We start from the raw sequence: 22,403 nt of genomic DNA, 5'->3' as shown, positions 1-22,403 counted from the left end.
GGAGGAAATAAATCATAATAGGAGGAGTTACGCTACTGGTAGAAATAGATGATCTAGAGCAGGGGACCTCAAACTATTTTGCTCTGGGACCCCATCAGACAATAACAATTATTATAGGACCCCAGCAAGTTACTGCGGAAGGTCATCACATCACATGTGTAGGCAGCAGACAGGACATGCATGGCGCAGCAGCATTGTAGAGGCTCAAAACGATTGGAGGAGTCTAAAATAACAGACAATTCAACAGATTTTCCACAAAAGTCATCAGCCTGATGGTCAGCAACATGGATTCGCGACCCCATGCTGAGCAGGTCAGGACCCACAGTTTGAGAACCCCTGATCTAGAGAGTAAAAGGAAGAGTTATAACTAGTTCTAGGGAGGATATAGGGAGCTATAGGAGCAGAAACAGGAGGATGTAAGGAGCTATAGGACCAGTAACGGGAGGATGTAAGGAGCTATAGGAGCAGTAATGGGAGGATATAGGGAGCTATAGGAGCAGTAATGGGAGGATATAGTGAGCTATAGGAGCAGTAACGGGAGGATATAGGGAGCTATAGGAGCAGTAACAGGAAGATGTAGGGAGCTATAGGAGCCGTAATTGGAGGATATAGGGAGCTATAGGATCAGTAATGGGAGGAGGATATAGGGAGCTATATGAGCAGTAATGGGAGGATATAGGGAGCTATAGGAGCAGTAACGGGAGGATATAGGGAGCTATAGGAGCAGTAACGGGAGGATATAGGGAGCTATAGGAGCAGTAACAGGAGGATATAGGGAGCTACTGTATATAAGCAGTTACGGGAGGATGTAGAGATCTATAGGAGCAGTTACAGGAGGATACAGGGAGCTATAGCAGCAGTAACAGGAGGATATAGAGAGCTATAGGAGCAGTAATGGGAGGATATAGGGATCTATATGAGCAGTAACAGGAGGATATACAGTAGGAGCAAGTTTCATCTTTGCTCCTTTGGTCATGGCTAGCCATGGCTATTCTAATGTTCTCATCTGCAATACAATACGTATTGCAGCTGAGAACAATAGAATAGCCATGGCTAGCCATGGCCAAAGGAGCAAAGATGAAACTTGCTCCTACTGTAGGGAGCTATAGGAACAGTAACAGGAGGATATATAGATCTATAGGAGCAGTGATGGGAGGATATAGGGAGCTATAGGAGCATTTACAGGCTTAACATTAGCCCGGGCCCCTAGGCAAAATAATTAACTGGGACCCCCTCTCTCCTACGTGCAGGCAGCAGGGTCTGGGAGCTTGTAGCACTATTTCCCGGGTGGCGCGGGGGGAGGGGGGGGAGCGCTGCTCAATTTGAAAAGACTACCCGGACGCTGATTGGCTGATAGAATTCAGCCAATCAGCGTCCAGTCAATCTTTTCAAATCCAGCAGCACTTCCAGAGCAGTAACGGATGGATACGGGGAGCTATAGGAGCAATAACGGGAGGATGTAGGGAGCTATAGGAGCCAAGGGCGTAACTACCATTGGTGCAGGGGGTGCAGCTGCTATGGGGCCCAGAGCTGAGAGGGGCCCACTTTGCCTGTCAAGGTTACATGTGCTGTATATATTTTTCAGCATTAGGTGATAAATAGGGGCCCTTACAAACTTTTGCTATGGGGCCCACATGTATCTAGTTACGCCACTGATAGGAGCAGTAACAGGAGAATACAGGGAGCTATAGGAGCAGTAACGGGAGGATATAGGTAACTATAGGAGCAGTAACAGAAGTATATAGGGATTTATAGGAGCAGTAACGGGAGGATATAGGGAACTTTAGGAGCAGTAACAGGAGGATATACAGTAGGTAACTATAGGAGCATAACAGAAGGATATAGGGAGCTATAGGAGCAGTAACGGAAGGATATAGAAAGCTGTAAGCAGTAACAGGAGGATATGGGGAGCTGTATGAGCAGCAACAGGAGGATATAGGGAGCTGTAGGAGCAGTAACCAGAGGCGGGCTGGGCCGGGGGGCAGGGTGCCATGTGCCCCCCAGGCCGGTGCAGTTATGCAGCACTCGGGCCACTGTGTGAGATTCAGGCTGATAAGTTTGACGTACCACCAGCCTGAACGGAGGAACCCGGCTGTCAGACTCCAGAGCAGGAAAAATAGCGGCACATGGGATTTGTAGTTTAACTGTTACTGCTCAGACTCTGAGCAGTCAAAGATTAACTACAAATCCCATGATGCCATTGTTCCTGTTAAAGATGGCCACCGCGGAGCTAGACAGCACTTGGGCTGTCCTGGTGTCCTGCCTGTCCCTCCTCCTCTCCTATTGCTCTGCTAGCTGTAGGGGTTAAACAGGAGGGGAGTGGAGAATGAGATCGAGCAGGTGGGCGGAGCTACACGGCAGCCTGCACACAGAGTGCACAACATGTGAGGACTGGAGGAGGCAGCTGCAATAAAGACACTGGGCCCACCCAGTAATAGTGTGATGAGGTACCATATTATGTGTATGTGACAATATATATTATATACATGTGCACTGCGTGTGGCTGTATGCATATGTGTGTCTGCCTGTACATAGATAAGTGTGTGACTATTTGTGACATATATATATATATATATTTATATATATATATATGATGTGTTGTACTATTTGTGTGACTATATGTGACTGTATGTGTGTAACTGTACATATGTACTGTATGTTTATATGTGTGTAATGGAGTAACTATAGTAGGTGCTATGGTGCTCTCACCCTGCACTTATTTATGGGTAGAATGGTTTTCTGTGTGTGTGTGTGTGTGTGTGTGTGTGTGTACAGTATGTGTGTGTGTGTATGTATATATATATATATATATATATATATATATATATATATATATATATATATATACACACACTCCAAATAAAGATGTCTTGTTAAAGTGCAAAAAGGTGCTTTACTGCTGTTTCGGGACTCGCCCATCTTCAGGACATACACGTGTATGTCCTGAAGACGGGTGAGTCCCAAAACGCCGTAGACAGCAGAAAAGCACCTTTTTGCACTTTAACAAGACCCGGAGTGACAGATTTATTTGGAGTGTTTGTATGGTGGGTGTTGTCCCTCTGGATGAGCACCCAGGCAGAGTGTATTTATGCAACAATGGGCAGTGCCGGACCTTGCACAGTATATATAGTATATATATGAGATTTTTAGATTGTCTTTATTTGTGGGTCTAGGTTGGACATAGTGGCGACATTGGTTGCAGTAGGGTGGCGTGTCCTGCGCATGTGTCCCTAAGGTTTTTGTGTGGAGTCGTAGTGCAGACTCAGGCGTGATGAGGTGTTGGGCCTATCTGGGCAGTTGCAGGAATGGTCTGGCTGGTCAGACACAGGTAAAATTTTGCTATGGGCCCAAATAGGTCTAGTTAGTAGTTACGCCCCAGTGTCAGGGTCAGACTAGTGCATGGGCTGACTGCTGCGTCCGGCATAAAGAGAAATGGCTCAGTGTGATAGGGTAGGGCTTAGCGTGATGCGCGGTGGGGGGGTCACACTGCCCAGCTGTGTTGGTCAGTGTCTCTGATTGTTAGGTGCAGACAGAAGCCTTTCCTGCAGGTCACTTCCCAATCCTCCCCTTCCTTTCCACTGTCCAATAAAGTAATAATGCAGAGCTAAGCTCCGCCCCAAACATAACAAGGAGCTGAATGCTAAAGCAGCCTAACAATGCTTCTGAAGCTGTATTGGAAAAAGGGGCTGTTGGTGGGAAGGTGCATATTGCTGTACCCCTGCAGCCAGTGATGTAACTACTGTGGGTGCAGGGGATGTAGCTGCTCTGGGGTCCTGGCTGTCTCCAGGCCCACAGCTTTCCTGGTCCCAGTCATGAATTGTGCTGACATGCTGGGAAGGAGGGTTCAATTGTGCGGCACAACAGGTTGACAAACTCACCCGCCCTGCCCCGCCGCACACCATTCCCCTCATACAGTAGCTCACCAAGTGCCGCACATGTGCGGCAGCTTCAAGTAGCTACAAAGCTGGATGAATCCACCAGTTGCTGCGTCACATGGCTCCTCCCAGACACCTCTGAGTGATCGTGTCACTGTGGAGCACTACTCCGTGTTCTGGACAGCTGCAAGTAAGGTGTGTGGCATTTAGGGGGATAAACAAGCAGTATTTTGTGCTCTGCTGCAATAAATGCACTTTTGCTGCTTATCGTTTTTACACACCGGCAGGATTTGTGTGGTGGTAGACAAGCCAGGGCCTTTTGTTTGTATTTGCCCCCCAGGCTGAAAGTTGCCAGCCAGCCCCTGCCAGTAACGGAAGGATATAGAGAGCTATAGGTGAAGAAATGGGAGGATACAGATAACTTTAGGAGCAGTAACGGGAGGATATAAGGAGCTATAGGAACAGTAACGGGAGGATATAAGGAGCTATAGGAACAGTTAACGGGAGGATATAAGGAGCTATAGGAACAGTTAACGGGAGGATATAAGGAGCTATAGGAACAGTTAACGGGAGGATATAGGGAGCTATAGGAGCAGTAACGGGAGGATATAGGGAGCTATTGAAGCAGTAATGGGAGGATATAAGGAGCTATAGGAGCAGTAACGCGAGGATATAGGGAGCTATAGGAGCAGTAACGGGAGGATATAGGGAGCTATAGGAGCAGTAACGGGAGGACATGGGGAGCCATTCTAGGAGTAATCAGAGAGTTTTAGAGGATACCAGAAGTAGTTATGGGACTATCATTCTGTCCTCTAATGTCCAGGAGATGCCAGAACATTGGGGAGCTCCCCTGGAATGCTAGGGGAGGGGGTAAATCGGTCCCTTGGAGGAAGTGGGTGATGTGGGAACTTAATATGATTCACGGTGGCTTTGCTCTGTGCAAATCGCAGCAGTGAGCAGCAGGGGAAAGCACCATGATGACCTTACTCCTGACACCAGAAACCCCCCCCCCCCCCCACATACGGATTCGGTATGAAATCCTGACGGTCAAAATCCCGACGGTCATAATACCGACAGCAATTGACAGAAAGTCAAAATCCCGACATTTAAAATCCCGACATGGTCAAAATACCGACAAGGTCAAAATACCGACATTTAAAATCCCGACAAGTTCAAAATACCGACACATAGAATGTAGACAGGTGAAAAAGTCAACATGACTTTCGGGCGACAGCTCGCGAGGTCAATATGGGCTTTTCACAGTTTTTTTACCTGAATGTCGACACAGTCGACATGGACACAGTTGGAAGTCAACCGCAGCCCCTCGCATAGCTCGCTGCGCTCGCAATGCTTCGGGCACGGTGCCTCGCTACGCTCGGCACACTATTTTATTCTCCCACCACGCCCTAGTGGATGGTAGGGCATGAAATACCGCCTGTCGGCACATGTCGGGTCAAGAAACAGTGAAAAACCCATGTCGACCTCGCGACCTGTCGCCCGAAAGTCATGTTGACTTTTTCACCTGTCTACATTCTATGTGTCGGTATTTTGAACTTGTCGGGATTTTAAATGTCGGTATTTTGACCTTGTCGGTATTTTGACCATGTCGGGATTTTAAATGTCGGGATTTTGACCATGTCGGGATTTTGACTTTCTGTCAATTGCTGTCGGTATTTTGACCGTCGGGATTTTGACCGTCGGGATTTTGACTGCATCCCCCACATACACACACACACTTACTAAATGATACAAAATCTCCTTTAGGGTTATCTTACAATATTGGCAATTATGAGCTATAAGGGGATCTATAGGAAGAAATATGTGTGGTTATAGGGGCAGATACCCAGTAATGAGAGTTTTGGGGAATATTAGGTGTGTTCTAGGAGGTTATATACAGCATACTTGGGAGTTCTACAGAAAGGGGATATACAGGATAAGATGAAATATAGCCTCATACAGTAAGAGGAGGAGCTATAGGGAGAGGATATTGGGAACTGATGACATGTCGGCATGACCACAACGTATTTTTCAGGTAAGCCTAACCGTAACTCCTAAGCTTAACCCTATGGTTAATGTTGATGTATCCATGTCAACATTTTCCAGTTGTCGACAGTGTTGGATCCCAGCCACTATGGGCAGGTTTCCTGAGGGTGGACGGTAGATGGGTTCTCCTGTGATTTGAGTCTCCTCTATGCATGTAGCACCTGCTCTGTACACTCTCAGCCCCGCATGATTGATATGTGTCATTGCTGCATGTTACTAGAGAGAGTTTGGTGGTGGGAATCTGTGGTCACCAGCTGTAATCTTCAATGTTCTCCTCTGTGCTGGGTTCTAGGTCCTACAACGACCTGCCAGGAGGGCTCCTGCGCAAATCAAGGTGTCTGCATACAGCAATGGGAGGGGTTCACCTGCGACTGCTCCATGACATCCTACTCTGGGCCACAGTGCAATGACCGTGAGTACATTCCTATATATCCATAGAAAGTTCCATCTGAGTCCACGTTCTACACTAGGTCTGAGGAATGAAACAGTTGTCCTGAATTCACCATCATGGCTAAATCGGAGATCACATTTCATGTGTTACAGTCATTTGAGCTACATTTCATGTGTTACAGTCATTTGAGCCACATCTCAGGTGTTACAGCCATCTGAGCTACATTTCATGTGTTTCAGTCATTTGAGCCACATTTCATGTGTTACAGTCATCTGAGCCACATTTCAGGTGTTTCAGTCATTTGAGCCACATTTTGTGTGTTACAGTCATTTGAGCCACAATGGTCACAAACTATACACACATGAAATGGGCATTTACATTTTGACTTTTGCCAATCTTCAGAATTTCCTATATTATTATTATTATTACTATTATTATCATCATCATCCTGTGTATGGTGCCACAAGAGTTCCGTAGCACCTAACAAATTATATAACCAGATCAATAAAACAGCAACTTCCAGTACAAGACAATGCAGGACAGTTACATGGTATATAGACACTGCTGCATCAGGGCACAGGACACTGAAATAATCATCAGGGTGGCAGAAACTGAGGGTTTGGAGCTGATGTAGGGAATATGGCATAGATGATGGTAAAAGTAAGTAAAGGAAAAGCCCATGAGGAAACTTCCACAACCCGCTCATCACATTTCCCCCGTATGCTCATCAGACCACCTCCGTTTTCCCATCAGACCAATCAGACCTCCTCCACATGCTCCTCACACCACTTCAGCATGTCCCTCAGACCTCATAGGCATTCCCAACACTCTTTTTCCCACCTGCCTTCTATATGCCCATCAGACCTCCACCATATGCCCATCAGACCTCCACCATATGCCCATCAGACCTCCACCATGTGCTCCTAAGACCGCTGGTGTCCATCAGATCTCTCCTACTACCTCCTATATGCCCATCAGATCTCCACCATGAGCTAGTTTTAAGACCTCTGGTGTACATCAGATCTCCCCTACTACCTCCTATATGCCCATCAGACCTCCTTGGCATGCTAAAAAGTCCATCAGATCTTCTACCATGTCACTTACATGCTCATTATATCTTCTCATTAACCCTTCATGATCAACAGACTTCCTTACATGCCACTTGTATGCCATGGTTTATCCAACCATTGGCGGCTGTCCCTCATCGTCCGCTGACACAATGCGTAACCTCTCTGTCTTGTGCAGAAGTCACTCACACCTGATTATTCTTATTCTCTTCTTTTTTTACCAAAGCAGAGGATAAACCAGATTGGGGCTTGCCCGCTAGGAGTCAGTTTTCCCCCCTGCCGCTTGTCCCCCCTTCATGCCTCTCCTCCCGGTTCAGCATCTGGTTACATCTACAAAGAGCTGACCACATATATCCTGCTCATTACTGCCCCTGCTGGCTTCTGCATGCCACTACTGTGTCTGCAGTTCAGCCCCGCATTGCTCCCAATCTCTGAACCAATATATTGCTTATGAATTTTTGGGACTTAATGGAAGCACTAATGCTGGAGGCATTAGCGATGTAGGCACGCAGCAACCCAGGCACACACGCATAAGCCAACTGGTGGGCATCTACCAACCATTTTGGTATTATATGGGCTTTAGATGCTGTCATAGTTATAGACATGCCTGTTGTCACCAATGGATCCACAGTAGTTACTGATAGCTGGTCTGCAGAGAGGTAGGTGGCCTCAGTTGGAACCCAGGTCAAGCCATATATACAACAATTATCACAGGACACAAACACTGATATGTGGGATTTAGGAATATTATCCCAATAAAGAGTTTTGTAATGGTATGGATTGTAGTGTGTAATAATAAAGCAAGAACTGTCACACTGTGGGTACTCTCCAAAGAGGGGAGTACCTCTTCTCTAGTGGTAAGAAGGTGTATGTTCAGCTGTCCTCTGTTGCTCGTGGTAACACAGAAATGAATTCTCCCTGGTGCACTACAAGGTAAGTTAAGTCCAATGCAGCAGAATAGTTCCAGGTAAGTGATTGTGGCTGGAATCTTTTCTGAATGTTGTATACTACATACAGTACCTGCGATGTCTCTGTACATGTATGAGGCTGTGACACTTCCACATAGGGTAGCGGGAGGGTAGAGGTTAATCCCACATCTTTAAAATAGTGAGTCATGGGGAATTTAGCAGAGAAGGTCAACCGAAATCAAGAGGTCGTTTGCGGTCTTAATTATTTGCTAGTCGAAGAAGAGAGCTTAATTATCTCTTATATATTTGGCCAGATCTGTCAGTCAAGGCAGTGTGGCAAACGGTGGGCGGGGTTTCAGGGGTGATTGACAGGCCCATCCACCGTCAGCCACACTGCAGAAGCAAGGCATCCGTCGTACATGCTCTCCACAAGCACACACCCCTCCTCGACCAACACTCCCCATGCCTGCCCACTAACTCCATCCACGCCTGCTCACCACCCACAACCCCTCCCCTAACACACTCATCCCCTGCCTGCCCATAAGGCATCTACACACCGCGCGCCCAGCCCCCCCCTCATATACGTCACCCGCCCCCCTTCAACATTAACACGCCCCCCCCCCTCTGCCACAGCAGTCCCCGGCTAACCCCGCCCCCCGACACGCTGATCTGGGTCGGGCGACGGCTGGACCACGCCTGCGGCACACATCATTATCCCACCGCCCCGCAGGACATATCGCCCGCCAGCACACACTCCGGCCGCAGGATGATTGCATGGCGCCGGAGCTGTGCTGTGGCACCGCCAGCTCGCTCGCCAGCCAGCCAGCTCCCCCGCCCGCCCGCAAGCCTGCTAGCTTCCCCGCCCGCCCGCCAGCTAGCTAGCTTCCCCGCCCGCTTCCCCACTCCGTCCGGTGCATGAGACATGCATTGCTCGCTGCTGCTATTTAAAATTCACGGTCCCGCTGGACCGCTAGCCAATGGGCGCTTGCGGTCCAGCAGCCAATCAACTGATGGCTGCTGGACCGCGAGCGCCTATTGGCTAGCGGTCCAGCGGGAGATATGAATTTTACGTAGCCGCATATCTCTCCCGGACACAGCGCAGAGCGGGCGGCATTGCGCACACTGACAGGGGAGAGGGGAGGTGTGCACACACACACACACTGTCAGCACAGGCAGGGGGGGGGCGCCTGGCTGTAACTATGGTGTACTCCCACCCTGCTGCACTCACCCTCCTAACCACATAACCCACCCACCCTGCTGCACCCACAAACCCACCCTGCTGCATCCTACTGCAGCCACCCACCCACCCTGCTACATCCTACTGCAGCCACCCACCCACTCTGCTGTACCCACAAACCCACCCTACTGCAGCCACCCACCCACCCTGCTGCATCCTACTGCAGCCACCCACCCACCCTGCTACATCCTACTGCAGCCACCCACCCACCCTGCTGCACCCACAAACCCACCCTACTGCAGCCACCCACCCACCCTGCTGCATCCTACTGCAGCCACCCACCCACCCTGCTACATCCTACTGCAGCCACCCACCCTGCTGCACCCACAAACCCACCCTACTGCAGCCACCCACCCACCCTGCTGCATCCTACTGCACTCACCCACCCACCCTGCTGCATCCTACTGCACCCGCCCACCCTGCTGCACCCTACTGCCCCCTTGGCAACGAGCATGAAGCCCCTTGGCATTGAGCATGAAGCCCCTGGCATTGAGGTAAGTGGCACTTATGTGTCAAATGTGTAATCGGCATTATGGTGTGTTGTATGTAATGGGCATTGCGGAGTGTTTTATAGTATGTAATGGGCATTGCTGAGTGTTATATAGTATGTAATGGGCATTACGATGTGTTATATAGTATGTCATGGGCATTGCGGAGTGTTATTTAGTATGTCATGGGCATTACGGTGTGTTATATAGTATGTCATGGGCATTACGGTGTGTTATATAGTATATAGTATGTAATGGGCATTACGGTGTGTTATATAGTATGTAATGGGCATTACGGTGTGTTATATAGTATGTCATGGGGATTACGGTGTTATATAGTATGTCATGGGCATTGCGGAGTGTTATATAGTATGTCATGGGCATCATGTGTGGGCTTATGTGTAATTGGAATTACAGAGTTCACTAAAATGTCCAATGGCCATTACGGTGTGTGGTATAATGTTGGTCCCTGCCCACTTTTCACTGTGCAGGAGCCTCACCTACTACAAATTAGAGGGGCGCGAAACATGCCTTTGCTCCGGGCGCCGTGGCACCTAGCTACACCACTGTCGCCCGCCCCCCTGCTGCCTCACACATGCAGCAACACCGGTCCCCGCCTAACTCCGCCCCCCGACACGCTGATCTGGGGCGCTGCGGCACATTATCTTTGTCAACATGGCTCCCTTCTGCCACAGCGCTCCCCGGCAAAGGCAGATAAAAAAACACCGCCCCCCAGACCCGCTGATCAGTGCCGGGCGACGGACGGTACCCGGCTCCAATAATAACACACAGTCGGAAAATGGCTGCCCCCATACAGCATTATGGGGGCAGCCATTTTCCGAGGGTCTGTTATTATATTACCACTGCACCCTGAGCCGGCTACCGCCCGTCACCAAACACAGATCTGCGTGTCGGGTTTCTGTGAGAAGGGGGGCGGGTTCATGTTGGTGACGGAGCCGGGGCACGCTACAGCCTGTTGCTGTAAGGAGGGGGGAGGACAGTAGTATAGTCCGCCAGACCCCCCCTGCAAAAAAAACAGCCTAGCGCCTGCCCACCACCAAGGGGGATGCGCACAGCGCCCCATCCGCATCCCCCAACGTCACCTTTCTGTCAGAAGGGGGGCGGGTTCATGTGGGTGACGGAGCCGGGGAACGCTACAGGCTGTTGCTGTAAGGAGGGGGGAGGACAGTAGTATAGTCCGCCAGACCCCCCCTGCAAAAAAAACAGCCTAGCGCCTGCCCACCACCAAGGGGGGTGCGCACAGTGCCCCACCCGCATCCCCCAACGTCACCTCCCCTCACACTATATCTCACACTCACATATATTTCTAATTCTGATGGGGCGAAGCCCCTCACAACGGTGTGAAGAGCGCCCGGAGGGCGCGATGAATCACCTAGTTTATAATATTTAATTAAACCACTGCAGAAAACAAAACTTTCCTGCAACCTTCTCTTCCCTTTTCTAACTGTATATGTGTGTGTGTGTGTGTGTGTGTGTGTGTGTGTGTGTGTATATATATATATATATATATATATATATATATAAAATGCCCATCCTTCTGTACTTTATAACCTACTTCTCATTCCCTTTTCTTGTATCCCTTTACTTATATCTCTATCTCTCATGGTCTCCTCGGAATATGGTCGGTTGATCAACCTAAAGATTGGGTCTCAATCGACATGGGACAAGTTCGACATGACATTAGGTCAACATGGTCTAGGTCGACAGTCAAAAGGTCGACATGGGGTTTTTCACAGGCGGTATTTCATGCCCCACTAGGGCGTGGTGGGAGAATAAAATAGTGTGCCGAGCACAGCGAAGCACCGAGCCATGTGAGGGGATGCAGTGGTGCATGTAATCCAGTTTCCATGTCGACTATGTCGACATTTGTGTAAAAAAACTGTGAAAAACCCCATGCCGACATTTTTACTGTCGACTTGTGTCGACCTAATGTCATGTCGACCTTGTCCTATGTTGACCTAGACCCTTGTCAACCTTGCAGTATGTCGACCCAACGGTGTCGACCATCTTTAGGTGATCCATACCCGTCTCCTCTTTCCTTATTAATTCTCTCTCTCTGACCTGTCCTCTCTCTCTGACCTTATTATGTCTCACTCTCTCTCTCTCTCTCTCTGACTTGTCCTCTCTCTCTGACTTGTCCTCTCTCTCTGACCTTGTTACTTCTCTCTCTCTCTCTCTGACCTGTCCTCTCTCCCTGACCTTGTTACTTCTCTCTCTCTCTGTCTGACCTGTCGCCTATCTCTGACCTTATTACGTCTCTCTCTGACCTGTCCTCTGTCTCTGAAATTATTACGTCTCTCTCTCTCTCTCTCTCTGACCTTGTTACTTTTCTCTCTCTCTGACCTGCCCTCTATCTCTGACCTTGTTACTTCTCTCTCTCCCTCTCTCTCTGACCTGCCCTCTATCTCTGACCTTGTTACTTCTCTCTCTCTCTCTCTCTCTCTCTCTCTCTCTCACTCTCTCTGACCTGCCCTCTCTCTCTGACCTTGTTACTTCTCTCTCTCACTCTCTCTCTCTCTGACCTGTCCTCTCTCTCTGACCTTGTTACTTCACTCTTTCTTTCTCTCTCTGACCTTGTTACTTCTCTCTCTCGCTCTCTCTCTCTCTGACCTGTCCTCTCTCTCTGACCTTGTTACTTCACTCTTTCTTTCTCTCTCTGACCTGTTCTCTCTCTCTGACCTTGTTACTTCTCTCTCTCTCTGACCTGCCCTCTATCTCTGACCTTATTACATCTCTTTCTCTATCTGACCTGTCCTTTCTCTTTGACCTTGTTACTTCTCTCTCTCTCTCTCTCTCTCTCTCTCTCTCTCCGACCTGTCCTCTCTCTCTATCTGACCTTATTACTTCTCTATCTCTCTGACTTGTCCTCTCTCTCTCTCTCTCTCTCTCGCTCTGACCTTATTTCTTCTCTCTCTGACCTGTCCTCCTCTCTCTCCGATCATATTACTTCTCTCTCTCCCCCTCTCTCTCTGACCTGTCCTCTGTCTCTGACCTTGTGACCTCTCTCTCTGACCTGTCCTCTGTCTCTGACCTTGTTACCCCTCTCTCTCTCTCTCTCTCCCTCTGACCTGTCCTCTGTCTCTGACCTGTCCTTTCTGACCTTGTTACCCCTCTTTCTCTCTGGCACCTGTCTTCTCTCTCTCTCTCTCTGACCTGTTCTCTCTCTCTCTCTGACCTGTTCTCTCTCTCTCTGACCTTGTTACTTCTCTCTCTCTGACCTTGTTACCCTCTCTCTCTCTCTCTGACCTGTCCTCTGTCTCTGACCTTGTTACTTCTCTCTCTCTGTCCTGTTCTCTCTCTGACCTTTTTACGTCTCTCTCTGACCTGTCCTCTCTCTGACCTTTTTACGTCTCTCTCTCTGACCTGTCCTATCTCTGACCTTATTACGTCTCTCTCTCTCTGACCTGTCCTCTCTCTGACCTTGTTACTTCTCTCTCTCTCTCTGACCTTGTTACTTCTCTCTCTCTGACCTGTCCTCTCTCTGACCTTATTACGTCTCTCTCGCTATCCTGTCCTCTGTTTCTGATCTGTCCTCTCTCTGATTGTTTCACTTATTTATCTCTCTCTCTGTGTCTCCGACCTTGTTCCTTCCCTCCCTCCCTCTCTCTCTCTCTCTCTCTCTTTCATTTTCTGTCTCTCTCACTGACCTGTCCTCGGTCTCTGACCTGTTCTCTGTCTCTGATCGTATTACTTCTCTATGTATTATCGTATTTGCCTGATGGTTGATAATATATAAGTACATATCTGTTCCAGCTTCTTGGAAGCAGTCTGATCCACACACATATGCCTTCTAGTACAATCACATTTGCACTGAATGCTGGGATTTCTTCTGCTGCTTATATTTATATTAGTATACATATAAAGAGAATGTCTTGCCACGGCCAAAAGAGCATAGTGCACAGAGAACCTCCAACACGTGTCACATACTTGCCTACTTTTTAAAAAGCATCTCAGGAAGATTGTGAAGGCGGCACTTCGAAGCGCAGTGGGTGTGTCTTGCTACATCTGAGAAGCGCATTATAAAATTACTGACATCCAAATGGAGATGGGCCCCAAAGCAGTTAGTAAGATCTATTGTACTTGTTGGAGAAAATACACTGCTACGTGTCAGAACTTGTCCATGTATTGTGCTTTACACGTGGTTCCGAATAAGTGGCCATGAAATAGCTTATTTAAACTGCTTTAGCCATAGGGATCATTGTGCCTTATAACCAATGCAGGGACATGCCACTGATGCTTCCAATTGAATGTATATATTTCTAATTTATTTATTTTTACCAAAAAATGGAACAGCTGCATAAAGTGGCCTAGGTGTGATCAGGGAGATTGCTAGACTCTGCAGGGAAATAGGGAGAACGCTTCTATTTTAGGGAGTCCCCTGCAGAATGTGGGAGGGTAGGCAGCTATGGTCATACAAAAGAACAGGAAAAATTACTGACGCTTCTGTGATCAACAAATCTGGGAACCGGCCCTTATGTAGGTAATTGTGCATTTACAGCATAGAATGTGTGTAACAAATAACATAAATCATGTTTTTAATTTATACGGAGATCTTTGGTAAAATAATGCAGATCAGATCCTTATCCTCCAGCATTGCACTGTCTGTATACTTAATGTGAATGCAGTGTAGTACTTCTGTCTGCAGTTCTACAATGTCAACACATGGTGGCACTGTAGCTACATTCTTTCCTTTTCTGCCATGCAGTGTCTTATTTATTTATTAACAGTTTCTTATATAGCGCATACAGATTCCGCAGCGCTTTACAGAGAATATTAGAACATTCATATCAGTCCCTGCCCCAGTCGAGGTTACAATCTATATTCCCTACCATATGTACAAGCAAACACACACATTCATGCTATGGTTAATTTTTTGTTAGGAGCTAATTAACCTACCTGTAAATTGCTTGTGGTAAATGTAAAAAAATTTTTTTTTACCGTGCTTCTGAGTAGGGATGGTCATCGACCATCGATTATTCGAAATCATTGATGGTTCATGGAAAATGCTGAATATTTTTGACAATGTATAGCTCCGCCCCATCACCCATGAAGCCCCGATCCCGTGTTTTAATTGGCCCACAGGCCAATCAATCAAACACAATGGCTGACCATCGATATGTAAAAATATGCACGGTCAGCCATTGCATTGTTTAGCACTATCGATGGCCAATTGCAGCATTTACAACGATGGCCATCCCTACTTCTGAGAGGCGTGGAAGGGAGATACTGTATGACAGAAGCCACGGATGGTGATATTTGTGTGATAGTGACGCAGGGATGGATAATGGGACTATTGTGGCACTACTCAACCTACAGTACGTATATCTTATCCAAGTGCATCGTCTGATCTTTCAGGGGTCTGCTGACATTCCTGGAGTCATCCAGTAAACATGGCCTGTGATCATAGGTGCCGATTTATGATTTTGCTGGTGGGTGCTCAAGCCAAAAATCTAGGGGAGTGGCTTCATGGGAAAGGGGCGTGGTCACAAAATAATACTGATTATTACGCAGCACAGTTGTCTCCAATATTAAAATTATTGCAACAGTGCCAAATACATAAATGCCCTCACAGTGCCAAATACATAAATGCCCACGCAGTACCTGTGCCAGCGATGAGGGAGGGGGAGTGCAGTGGGACACGGGTGGGTGGGCCGCTGCTGAGCGGGTGGGTGCTCATCAATTTACGTGGGTGATCGGGCCCTCAAGCACCCACAGAATCGGCACCTATGCCTGTGATAGCTGTGTTTAAGACTTCATATACAGACCTGCATCAGTTAGCTACAGTGCAGACAGAATAAAGGGGAACACAGTGATCTCTTATGACATTGGTGAAAAAACCCCATAAAACTGAAGGATGTATACATTTTTTTTTTTTTAACAGTTGTGTATCCACCAATGGGAGATGCCGGCTGTGCACCTGGCTGTGTAGGTATCAGCAGATTGTATACACACTGGTCAGGCCTCTACCTCATACTTGCTGACTTTTTAATGTCACTCCGGGAAAAGCCCGGAGAGGACAACCAAATGTGCAGGTCGGGGGGCGGAGACAGGGCTGAAGTATCAAATGACCCGATTTGCCCCCTCCCCTGGACCCGCGATTTACGGCACTTCTTTCCCCAGCTTCGGGGGGGGGGCTTTGGGGGACGGACTTTCCAGCGTAGGAGAGACACTGGTTTATTGGGTTTTCTGGACCCTCATCTGTAGAAATCCACCAGGATTTATTCTGACTTTATTGAACGTGTTTGTTGCCATAATAGGAGCCCTCTGCCTGGTCTATGTTTCTGTTGTTCACTGGTAGGGATGGCCATCGACCATTGATGATTCAAAATCATTGATGGTTCATGGCCGATGCTGAATACTTTATTCATCGATTGGGGAGAACTAGATGGTTTCCCTCCATCGATGGAACAGCAAAACAATGTTTTGCTTTTTTTTTTTCAAAGTGCCGAAACACGGAACAAAGCTCCGCCCCCCGACACCCAGGAAGCCCCGCCCCCGTGATTTGATTGACCCACAGGCCAATCAATCAAACACAATGGATGATTATCGATATGTAAAAATATCGATGGTCCATTGCATAGTATAGCACTATCGATGGGCAGTTGCAGAATTGCCATCGATGGCAACCATCGATGGCAATGGCAATGATGGCCATCCCTAGTCACTGGCTAAGCACTGCTTGCTTTATGGTTATATGATGTATATACTTAAATCTAAAAAAAATATTGAATTTAAGCCCCAGCCTGGTCCTTGGAAGGAACTGGTTCATTACTGCACTCTGTACCCACTCCCGCCTGGTCCCTGGCAGAAACTGGTTTATTACTGGGCTCTGCACCCCCCCAGTCTGGTCCCCACAGCAAGTGTTTAATTACTGCACTGTGTGCCTCCCCCCAGCCTGGTCCCTGGCAGGAACTGGTTAATACTTGCCAACTTTTTCATTCTCCTCTCTGGGAGAAGCCTGGAGAGGAAACCAGACTGCAGCAGGGCCGGGAGGTGGGCAAGCCTGCAGTAAGTGGTTAATTACTGCACTGTGTGCCTTCCACCCCCCTTGGTCTGGTCCCTGGAAGGAACTGCTGAATTACTGCGCTCTGTACCCCCCCCCCCTCCCCCAGCCTGGTCCTTGGCAGTAAATGGTTAATTACTGCACTCTGTACCCCCCTAGCCTGGTCCCTGGCAGTAAATGGTTAATTACTGCACTCTGTACCCCCCTAGCCTGGTCCCTGGCAGTAAGTGGTTAATTACTGCACTCTGTACCCCCCTAGCCTGGTCCCTGGCAGTAAGTGGTTAATTACTGCGCTCTTTTCCCCCCCAGCCTGGTCCATGGCAGTAAGTGGTTAATTACTGCGCTCTGTGACCCCCCACCCTGGTCCCTGGCAGTAAGTGGTTAATTACTGTGCTCGTGCTCTGTACCCCCCTAGCCTGGTCCCTGGAAGGAACTGATAAATGACTGCGCTCTGTACCCCCGCCAGCCTGGTCCCTGGCAGGAACTGGTTCATTACTGCGCTTTGTACCCCCTCAGCCTGGTCCCTGGCAGTAAGTGGTTAATTACAGCACTCTGTACCCCCCTAGCCTGGTCCCTGGAAGGAACTGATAAATTACTGCGCTCTGTAAATCCCCCCCCCCCAGCCTGGTCCCTGGCAGGAACTGGTTAATTACTGCGCTCTGTACCCCCTCAGCTTGGTCCCTGGCAGTAAGTGGTTAATTACTGCGCTCTGTACCCCTAGCCTGGTCCCTGGAAGGAGCTGGTAAACTACTGCGCTCTGTACCCCCCCCCCCCAGCCTGGTCCCTGGCAGAAACTGGTTAATTACTGCGCTCTGTACCCCCCTAGCCTGGACCCTGGAAGGAGCTGGTAAACTACTGCGCTCTGTACCCCCCCAGCCTGGTCCCTGGCAGAAACTGGTTAATTACTGCGCTTTGTACCCCCCAGCCTGGTCCCTGGCAGTAAGTGGTTAATTACTGCGCTCTGTACCCCCCTAGCCTGGTCCCTGGCAGGAACTGGTTAATTACTGCGCTCTGTACCCCCCTTAGCCTGGTCCCTGGCAGTAAGTTGTTAATTACTGCGCTCTGTACCCCCCAGCCTGGTCCCCGGCAGTAAGTGGTTAATTACTGCGCTCTGTAACCCCCAGTCTGGTCCCTGGCTTTCTTCCATCAGCTCTGATCTTAAATATGTCCTGACTGCTCTCCTTCTGGCTGTGCCCATTGCCCCCTCTGCCTTCAGCTCATGTCACCATCAGCGGCAAGGACAGCTGGGTTGGCAGAATGAGGCACAATTATTTTTTTATTAACCCTCACACAGCTGGATTTCTATTACCACAGACTGAAAGAATAGACCCCTGTTGCTTCCCGTTATCGCTCCTCCGCGTTCTGGTGCCGGCTACAGTAGGTGCCCAGTGGGCACAGAATATATCTCAGACTCTTCCTCCTGCTGCCCTATTCTCCCGGAGTATTGGGTTATAAGAAGGTCCGTTGTCTATAATAGGGTTACCACCTCATCCCCTTAATTCTGGACACCTATTAATTACACAGGTTCTGTGGTTGGTTGACTTCAAGACTCCATTTCACCTGGTTTTAATCAGCCAGAGAACCTGTGTAATGAATATGTGTCCAGAATTAAAGGGATGAGGGGATAACGAGCAGCCTCTTACTACGCAGGATTTAGACATTTACTATTCAGTTTCAGGCAGTTTGCACATATGGAGTGATGTGATACGTCAAACACTCTTCTGTTATGTATTGAGCTAAATTTCCTGTGATACCATCTCTGCTCATATTACATAAGACTGGCAACATCACTCACTCCAAGCAAGCCTGACATCAATCACCTGTCCACACCTGGCACTGCATACACCAATCACCTGTCTACACCTGGCACTGCATACACCAATCACCTGTCCACACCTGGCACTGCATACACCAATCACCTGTCCACACCTGGCATAGCATACACCAATCACCTGTCCACACCTTGCACTGCTTACACCAATCACCTGTCCACATCTAGTATTGCTGCATACACCAATTACCTGGCACTGCATACACCAATCACCTGTTCACACCTGGCACTGCTTATACCAATCATCTGTCCACACCTAATGCTGCTTACACCAATTACCTGTCCACACCCGGCACTGCTTACACCAATTATCTGGCACTGCTTACACCAATTACCTTTCCACACCTGGATCTGCATACATCAATCACCTGTCCACACTGGACACTGCTGACACCAACTACCTATCCACACATGGCACATACTTGCCTACCAGACCCTCTCCATGCGGGAGAAAATTATCTGTTCCTGGACTTCCCTGGTAATGTATGATTGCCATCACCCGTGGGGAGCTAGGTAAAGGTGTTTCACCACAGGTGATGTCAATCATTCATTACCAGGGAAGCACAGGAACAGAGCATTTTCTCCTGCATGGAGAGGGTCAGGTAGGCAAGTATGTCCTGGCACTGCATTCCCAAATGACCTGTCCACGCCTGGCACTGCATACCCAAATTACTTGTCCACACCTGGCACTGCATACACCAATAACTTGTCGTCACCTGACACTGCTTACACCAATTACCTGTCCACACCTGACACCAACTACCTGCCCACACCTGGCACCAACTACCTGCCCACACCTGGCACTGCATACCCAAATTACCTGTCCACACCTGGCATTGCATACCCAAATTACCTGTCCACACCTGGCACTGCTTACACCAATCACCTGTCCACACCTGGCACTGCTGACACCAATTACCAGTGCACACCTTGCACTGCATACACCAATCACCTGTCTACACCTGGCACTGCTTACACCAATCAACTGTCCACACCTGGCACTGCTGACACCAATTACCGGTGGACACCTGGCACTTCTTACACCAATCACCTGTCTACATCTGGCACTGCTGACACCAATCACCTATCCACACCTGGCACTGCTTACCCAAATTACCTGTCCACACCTGGCACTGCTTACCCAAATTACCTGTCCACACCTGGCACTGCTTACACCAATCACCTGTCCACACCTGACACCAACTACCTGTCCACACCTGACACTCCTTAAACCAATCACCTGTCCACAGGTGACACTACTGACACCAACTACCTGTCCACACCTGGCACTGCATACCTAAATTACCTGTCCACACCTGGCACTGCATACCAAAATTACCTGTCCACACCTGGCACTGCATACCCAAATTACCTGTCCACACCTGGTGCTGCATACACCAATAACCTGTCCATACCTGGCACTGCTTACACCGATCACCTGTCCACACCTGGCACTGCTTACACCAATCACCTGTCCACACCTGGCACTGCTGACACCAATTACCTGTCCACACCTGGCACTGCTGACACTAATCAACTGTCCACACCTGGCACTGCTGACATCAATTACCAGTGCACACCTGGCACTTCTGACACCAATCACCTGTCCACATATGGCACTGCTGACACCAATTACCTATCCACACATTACACTGCATACCCAAATTACCTGTCCACACCTGGCACTGCATACCCAAATTATCTGTTCACACCTGGCACTGCTGACACCAATCGCGAATGTATACCTGGCACTGCTTACACCAATTACCTTTCCACACCTGGCAATGCTTACACCAATTACCTAGTACTGCTTACTCCAATTACCTGGTACTGCTTACACCAGGGCTGGGCAACACCGGCCCTCCAGATGTTGATGAACTACACATCCCAGGATGCTTTGCTAGTTTTGCTATGTGGCCATGCTGCAAATGATGCAAGGCATGCTGGGATGTGTAGTTTATCAACATCTGGAGGGCCGGTGTTGCCCAGCCCTGGCTTACACCAATCACCTGTCCACACCTGGCACTGTATACACCAATCACCTGTCCACACCTGGCACTGCTGACACTAATCACCTGTCCACACCTGGCACTGCTGACACCATTTACCAGTGCACACCTGGCACTTCTTACACCAATCACCTGTCCACACCTTGCACTGCATACCCAAATTGCATGTCCACATCTGGCACTGCATACACCAATTACCTGTCCACACCTGGCACTGCATACCCAATTTACCCATCCACACCTGGTACTGCTTGCAAATTACCTGTCCACACCTGGGACTGCTGAAACCGATTACCTGTCCACAGCTGAAACTGCTGACACCAATCACCTGGTACTGCATGCACCAATTACCTGTGCACACCTGGCTCTGCTGACACCAGATACCATTGCACACCTAGCACTGCATACCCAAATTACCTGTACACACCTGGCACTGCATACACCAATCACCTGTCCACACCGGGCACTTCATATACCAATCACATGTCCACAGCTGGCACTGCTGACACCAACTACCTGTCCACACCTGGCACTGCATACCCAAATTACCTGTCCACACCTGGTGCTGCATACACCAATAACCTGTCCATACCTGGCACTGCATGTACCAATTACCTGTCCACACCTGGCACTGCTTACACCGATCACCTGTCCACACCTGGCACTGCTTACACCAATCACCTGTCCACACATGGCACTGCTGACACCAATTACCTGTCCACACCTGGCACTGCTGACACTAATCACCTGTCCACACCTGGCACTGCTGACATCAATTACCAGTGCACACCTGGCACTTCTGACACCAATCACCTGTCCACATATGGCACTGCTGACACCAATTACCTATCCACACATTACACTGCATACCCAAATTACCTGTCCACACCTGGCACTGCATACCCAAATTATCTGTTCACACCTGGCACTGCTGACACCAATCGCGAATGTATACCTGGCACTGCTTACACCAATTACCTTTCCACACCTGGCAATGCTTACACCAATTACCTAGTACTGCTTACTCCAATTACCTGGTACTGCTTACACCAGGGCTGGGCAACACCGGCCCTCCAGATGTTGATGAACTACACATCCCAGGATGCTTTGCTAGTTTTGCTATGTGGCCATGCTGCAAATGATGCAAGGCATGCTGGGATGTGTAGTTTATCAACATCTGGAGGGCCGGTGTTGCCCAGCCCTGGCTTACACCAATCACCTGTCCACACCTGGCACTGCATACACCAATCACCTGTCCACACCTGGCACTGTATACACCAATCACCTGTCCACACCTGGCACTGCTGACACTAATCACCTGTCCACACCTGGCACTGCTGACACCAATTACCAGTGCACACCTGGCACTTCTTACACCAATCACCTGTCCACACCTGGCACTGCATACCCAAATTGCATGTCCACATCTGGCACTGCATACACCAATTACCTGTCCACACCTGGCACTGCATACCCAAATTACCCATCCACACCTGGTACTGCTTGCAAATTACCTGTCCACACCTGGGA

At 48.9% G+C, this 22,403-nt stretch overlaps 1 protein-coding gene across 16 annotated transcripts in view; it reads left to right on the top strand.

The window, feature by feature from the left end:
* The window catches only part of NRXN3 (neurexin 3), a 289,777-nt gene that overhangs the window by 118,176 nt on the left and 149,198 nt on the right, over positions 1-22,403 (top strand). For all 16 annotated transcript variants that reach the window (XM_083166934.1, XM_083166933.1, XM_083166932.1 and 13 more), the window contains one exon: positions 6,211-6,330. In XM_083166934.1, the coding sequence (XP_083023060.1) occupies positions 6,211-6,330 (120 nt within the window). The remainder of the gene's footprint in view (positions 1-6,210; positions 6,331-22,403) is intronic.

The sequence above is a fragment of the Crinia signifera genome, chromosome 12 (assembly GCF_055691185.1).
Source record: "Crinia signifera chromosome 12, ASM5569118v1, whole genome shotgun sequence".
Classification (NCBI taxonomy): domain Eukaryota; kingdom Metazoa; phylum Chordata; class Amphibia; order Anura; family Myobatrachidae; genus Crinia; species Crinia signifera.
Note: the sequence above shows the minus strand (reverse complement) of the source record. Positions and strands in the feature narration are given on the sequence as shown.